The 6,795-nt window shown below is 46.9% G+C and overlaps 1 protein-coding gene across 1 annotated transcript; it reads right to left on the bottom strand.

The window, feature by feature from the left end:
• Positions 1–1,946: 1,946 nt before the first annotated feature.
• On the bottom strand, positions 1,947–4,153 carry PFDN4 (prefoldin subunit 4). The gene is made up of 4 exons (XM_021534046.3): positions 4,049–4,153; positions 3,201–3,308; positions 2,625–2,768; positions 1,947–2,368 (listed from the first exon to the last, which is right to left on the bottom strand). The coding sequence occupies exons 1-4, from the start codon at positions 4,070–4,072 to the stop codon at positions 2,237–2,239; spliced, it is 408 nt and encodes a 135-aa protein (XP_021389721.1). The 5' UTR covers positions 4,073–4,153; the 3' UTR covers positions 1,947–2,236.
• Between the last annotated feature and the right edge of the window lie 2,642 nt (positions 4,154–6,795).

The following is a 6,795-nucleotide window of genomic DNA, read 5'->3' as shown; positions in this document are numbered from 1 at the left end:
TGATTTTATTATCACAAAATTGTCACTGCCTCAGATACACACCATTTCCTGTAATTACTGAATCATTACCCACCACATTTGTATTGTGGAGTGTAAAGGGAGCCCAGACCTGCTCTGCAGAATGGGGATTAATAAAGGTTCCACTGGAGATCATCCTGTGGGAAACATTTTTGTACCAGAGATACAGAATCACAAACAAGCCTTGCAAACCCCACCGTGTTTGACAGAGGTTTTACCCAGCTTTAAAAATTGGGAGCTCCTTAACAGCAGGCACCAAAATGAGCTGATTTTCACCTGTATTTTACTGCTTTAATTACTGCAGCCAAGTGAAAACCCAGCCATGGGTGACTCTGTGACTTGCAAAACAAAACCTGCACTGAAGTTGTATTTTAAGACAAAAATAAAGCTGATTCCTTGAGTAATGGGTGAACAGAGCACCAGGGTTTGGTTCATGGCTTCTATTACAGTTCTCTTGTTCAGGTAAAGGAAACATTATTATTAGAGGTAACAGATTCCAATCTGCCAAAAATAAAAAGTCTTTAGAACATGGGGTGCTGAACAGAGTTAAGTGCCAACTCAAAAAACAATTGCAAATCTTCATGACAGAAAGGTTATTAAAAGGCAAAAGCAGGATGCTGTCAAATACTTCAAGCAGCTGATGCACCATCTGCAAAGTCACTTCCATAATGACAACTCCAGAATAAAAAAAGTGTTTCCTGCACGTTCTGCTTTACACATATAAAAATACCAAATGATAGCTTGGCACAGGAGCTCTGCAAACGACAAAAATTCACAGGCTGAGCTGAACATTTTTGAGCTGTAATGACTTGCAAGAACAATTGGCCAGAGCACACGAGGAAATTGGACATCCCAGGGGCAAAAAAGCCCTCCCATTTCTGTAGCAAGGACTAAGCCAACAGGAAAAATGCATCACACACGTAAAGCCCTAAAGGGTGAGAAAATAAGGGGAAAAATCAGATCTGTGGCACTGCACAATCTTCTCTAAGCACCAGCACTGTATTTATGGCCAATCCCAATTTTAGGATCAAAGAGCAGCAAGCTCTCCATGCCCTGCCATGGCAGGAGGGGTGGAAATAAATCATCTTTAAGGTCCTTTCCAACCCAAACCATTCCAAAACCCATTTTTTTCCCCCCACAACAAAGCCACATCCATCCTGTGGCCCAGCTGGAAGTGCCAATCACTGAAATCCCTGCAGAGCTGTGAAATGCTCAGCACAGCAGTGACTTTGGAACTGTCACCAGGCAGTTAAATCCCTGCAGCCAAAGCTTCTGCACTCCAAGCAGCAGTGGCACTGCCAGCCTACCATGGGCCTGCCCAAAATTGGGATTCCCAGATCGTGGATGCCATCTGCTGGGTGCTCCTCGTTGTGGGTCAAACTCCAGCAGTTTTCACCTGGAAAAATCACCCCCCTTTTGTGTTTTGTTTGGTTATAGAGACAAATTAAGGTAATTAAGACATTTAAAAATTACATTCAACTCCTCCTAGTGATGGAGGCAAAGATTAGGGCTCGATGCTGACTCTATGAACCACTGTGACATCAATTTGCTACAGAAATATGGATTTAGGAGCTGTTCAGGACAATTAGAAATTAAGACTCACCACTGTGACTTGCAGCAGTTTTTGGGATTCCCAAATACAAAGCAGTAAATGAGTGAATATGGGGGCTCCAAAAGCTTTTCCTCACTACAAAACTGAGCTTTAAAGAGCCCTTGTTTGTCCCCTGGCAAACTCCTGACACCTGAGCTGAGGGTGAAACACAGAGGAGGAATTTAGGAGCTCCAGGAGGGCTCTTAAAAACCCCTGGACAGCATCATTCCCTCATCATGTCCCGTGTCACACAGTTTTTAGCCAACAGCCACTCCAAAATTCCCTCCTTCCATTTGTTTTAAACCTTTTCATGAGTGGAAAACAAAACCCAGGAAACTCCAATACATGCCTGGCTTTATTGCTTTAATAAACCACGCAAATATTCCAATTTTGATGCTTTGCCAGCAATGTGAAGTCGGTGCTTTCCTGAATAAATAAATAACTGCAATAACCAAAATAAGGAAGTTCTTATTAAATGTACAGAACTTTATACAGGGAAGTAAAAAAAAAAAAAGACAAATCAACAAAAAGAAAGGGATGGATTTTCTGTTCTCAGTATAATTGCAGCAATGTTATCAAAACATTTAATAACCTAAGGAAAAGTTGGGTGTTGTGTTTAGAAAAGCTTTAACTGTCCTCAGCCTCCAGATTTATGTTATTCCCAAACTTGGCATAGAGCTGAACTTTGAGGTCAGACAACACGCTCTGGATCGACTCCACTCGGGATTCCAGCGCCTCAATTTCCTCCTGTAAACTCCTCTGCAAAAGAAAAAAATAAATTCAAATCAATCCTGTGCAACAAACTGAGCCAGGCTTGTCAGCAACACAGAACCAGCAGAGAGGTGCCTCTTTTCCAACTCATTCCCAGGTCTGGCTGCAGGATTCACTGCTGGAGTGCCTTTGGAGTAGTTCAAATCCTAAACCAAACCAAATTTCAGACTGAGAAAGCTGCAGAGGGTGCACAGACCCACCCCAGTGCCCAGCTCACAGCACAGCCCAGCTGCTCCAGACAAACCTTGGCCTCCTCCAGCATCTCCTGCGTCTCCTCCAGGGAGTGGCTGATGAAGACATCCCCAATCTGGTAGGGAATCAGGTGGGAATCTTCATCATCCAGCAGCATGATGTCATCACAGGCATCCTCCAGGTTCTGCAGCTGCTTCTGTTTGCCAGGACACAGAAAGAGGCTCCCTGTGTAAAGCCCTTCCATGGGCACAGCTGGGTAAGGAGGCCAGAGAGGCTGGAGTCCGGGGACAAATCCCACCCACCACCAGGACATCCACGAGATCAGAGTCAGAGCTGGAATTCAGCAATTCCATCCAGTAAAAACCCCAAGTCAGCACTCATTATCTGTCATTAACGGAATAATTAACTGTCCAAGCAAGGGTAATACAGGTTTAAATGTCACTAATATCTGATATTAGTGGCATTTATTAATTAATATGATATCTTATCATTCTCTATTTCCAAAGTATAAGAAACCTCATATCAGAACCCAAGCATAACCTGAACTCACAGTAACTCACTGCTGCTAATTTTCTCTGTTCCAGCTGAAAATCCAACGAAAAGCTCATGAGATCTAAAGCAAATATACCTTTTTCACATCTATCTCTTCTTTCAGCTCTGTGATCCTGCTGGTGTTTCTTGCAAACTTGTTAATTTTCTGTTGATCTTCGAAGGTGACATTGACATCTTCTGCAGCCTGTGAGGAGGAGAGGTAAAAATGATGATTTGTGTCCTTATATTAATTTGAGTTTCACTGCAAGGATGCTCCTACAAAGTGATGGGAAATAATCTGGCAAACACCACACTCTGCTTATGCACCTGATTGCTCAAAGTGCCTCTTCAAGAACACCAGAAATACCCACATTTAGATGGGGAACATCCAATTACAACACTGCCATCCTAAAGGCAAAACAGTTTCCTTGCCACTGGCGGCTGAACTGAACACCCTGCTCCGAGTTTTCTCTGCAGAGACACCATGAACAGGAGCAGTTAGTGACATGCAGAGCAGAATGGCTGCGAATTGACAGACAGGAGGGATATTTAGGAAAGAATTGTGAGGGAGGTCGGGCCTCGGAGCCCCTGGGACAGTGCGAGGTGTCCCTGCCATGGCAGGAGGTGCAATGATGGAATGAGATTAATTTAAAGCTCCTTTCCAACCCAAGCCACGATGACGACGATTCCATAACTAAGCACCCTCTCAGAGAACAATTTTCTCCTCACGTCCACCCTGTTTATCATCGTTGTTTAAACGAGCCGCCCGAGCCCGGGGCCCTCAGCTCCCGAGCGGCGGCCGCGCCGTTCTGGGCACGGCTCGGCCCGGCCGCGTCCGAGGCTGAGGGACACCGCGGAGCAGCCTCGGGAGGGATGGAATTCCTGCGGGAAGGGAGCAAATGCTGCTGGAAAGGAGCGAATCCGCCGGGCCCGCTCCCCACTCACCGCCTTCTTCATGGTGGCGGCCATGTTGGCGCTGCAGCAGCCATGCGGGGCTGAACCACCCGCGCACAGGGGGGGCAGCGGGCGCGGGGAGAAGAAGGAGGAAAAGGAAAAACTCCAGGAAAAGGCCGCGGCCCTGGGAAAATCGGGGATTGTCTCTATGGGCGCCGCTGGCAGCGCGCCGGGATGTCCCGAGCGGCCGCGGAGCTCGGAGGGATGCGAAGGCGCCCCCGGAGCACTTGGTACGGCCCGGTGGGAGGGGCGGCAGGCGCCGTGCGGGTCCGCCAGGGGGCGCCATGAGACGGGAACGGGTGGGACCCGCGGGATCGCGGGATAACTATTGGGATAGCGGGATAACTATTGGGATAACGGGATAACGGGATAACTATTGGGATAACGGGATAACTATTGGGATAGCAGGATAACTATTGGGATAACGGGATAACTATTGGGATAACGGGATAACTATTGGGATAACTATTGGGATAGCGGGATAACTATTGGGATAACTATTGGGATAGAGGGATAACTATTGGGATAACTATTGGGATAACGGGATAACGGGATAACTATTGGGATAACGGGATAACTATTGGGATAGCAGGATAACTATTGGGATAGCGGGATAACTATTGGGATAACGGGATAACTATTGGGATAACTATTGGGATAGCGGGATAACTATTGGGATAACGGGATAACTATTGGGATATTGGGAAAACGGGATAACAGGATAACGGGATAACTATTGGGATATTGGGATATTGGGATAACGGGATAACAGGATGGGAACCATGGGATATTGGGATATTGGGACCCACGGCATAACGGGATAACTATTGGGATATTGGGAGAATGAGAGAATGGAATGAGATCCATGGGATAACAGGATAACAGAATCCATGGGATAATGGGATCCATGGGATAATGGGATATTGGGATAATGGGATCCATGGGATATTGGGATAATGGGATATTGGGATATTTGGATCCATGGGATAGTGGGATAACAGGATAACAGGATATTGGAATCCATGGGATGGGATCCATGGGATAATGGGATATTGGGATAATGGGATCCATGGGATATTGGGATAACGGGATATTGGGATATTTGGATCCATGGGATAGTGGGATAACAGGATAACAGGATATTGGAATCCATGGGATGGGATCCATGGGATATTGGGATATTGGGATATTGGGATATTGGGATATTGGGATATTGGGATGGGATCCATGGGATATTGGGATAACGGGATACTGGGATATTGCGATGGGATCCATGGGATATTGGGATATTAGAATCCACGGGATAATGGGATATTGGGATAATGGGATAATGGGATATTGGGATGGGATGGGATGATGGGATGGGATAGTGGGATATGGATGGGATCCATGGGATGGGTGAATGGGATGGGATGGAGTAGGATGGGATACTTAATTCTATAATATTGCCTGAAATAAAATGATTTCTGGTTTGGTTGTTTTTCGGTTCCGAATGGCTGCTCATTTCACAACTCCAGTTCCAAACCAGTGGGAAAGACAGGATAATAAAGGATATTTTGGGTGCTCCTCAGGCTGATGTTACATTTTATTTTGGTGCATCATCATCATAATCACCGTGCCTTGCTTCCCACTGAGGAAAGAAGTTCATCACCAAATTTCTCCCCAGAGAAGCGCATTATTTATTATTAATTTCTATAAAAACATAATCCCAGCTCCAAACCTCTCTTTTCCTCAGAAAACAAACCCTCACCCCTCCTGCTAGGAAAGGACACAGCGGGTATTTCCCTAGCTGCAGGAACTGCCCAGCACACGGAGCCAGTGCAGCTTCCCCCAAGAGAAAAGGAGTGGATTTCACAAGAATCTGATGACTCCAAGGCTTTGAAAAGAAATCCTTTTTATTCTCCCACACGCTCGGGCAGGCTCTGCGGAGTGAGCCTTGCCAAGAGTAACTCACTGCAGACCTTTCTTATGTAAATAAAAGTGAAAACAGCTCACGAGTGCAGCCAGGCAGCGTGGAGGGAAGGAGAGGAACCCGCTGAACCCAGCGCCCTCGCTCCTCTCCCGTTGCATAAAGGACTTGCTCCTTCTTGCTCTGCTCCCTGCTGCTGTTGTTTGGCTTCTCCTCCTGGGATCCCTTCCACGCCCTGCCCTCGTCTCACGGCTCCTCTGGGGCTCTTTGCACATTTTCCCTTCCTTGCTCCAGCCTTCTGCAGGGCAGCTCGCTGGGGAATGCATTGCCATGCTTTGCTGCCTCATGGAGACCTCTGGAGTTCCCAAACTTGTCTCCCCTCTCCCTGCCTCATGGAAATCTCTGGAGTTCTCAAACTTGTCTCCTCTCTCCCTGCCTCATGGAAACCTTTGGAGTTCCCAAACTCTTCTCCTCTCTCCCTGCCTCATGGAAATCTCTGGAGTTCCCAAATTCTTCTCCTCTCTCCCTGCCCCATGGAGACCTCTGGAGTTCCCAAACTTGTCTCCCCTCTCCCTGCCTCATGGAAATCTTTGGAGTTCCCAAATTCTTCTCCTCTCTCCCTGCCCCATGGAGACCTCTGGAGTTCCCAAACTTGTCTCCCCTCTCCCTGCCTCATGGAAATCTTTGGAGTTCCCAAATTCTTCTCCTCTCTCCCTGCCTCATGGAGACCTCTGGAGTTCCCAAACTCTTCTCCCCTCTCCCTGCCTCATGGAAATCTTTGGAGTTCCCAAATTCTTCTCCCCTCTCCCTGAAGCTCCACAGACCTTTC

The sequence above is a fragment of the Lonchura striata genome, chromosome 17 (assembly GCF_046129695.1).
Source record: "Lonchura striata isolate bLonStr1 chromosome 17, bLonStr1.mat, whole genome shotgun sequence".
NCBI classification, from domain to species: domain Eukaryota; kingdom Metazoa; phylum Chordata; class Aves; order Passeriformes; family Estrildidae; genus Lonchura; species Lonchura striata.
Note: the sequence above shows the minus strand (reverse complement) of the source record. Positions and strands in the feature narration are given on the sequence as shown.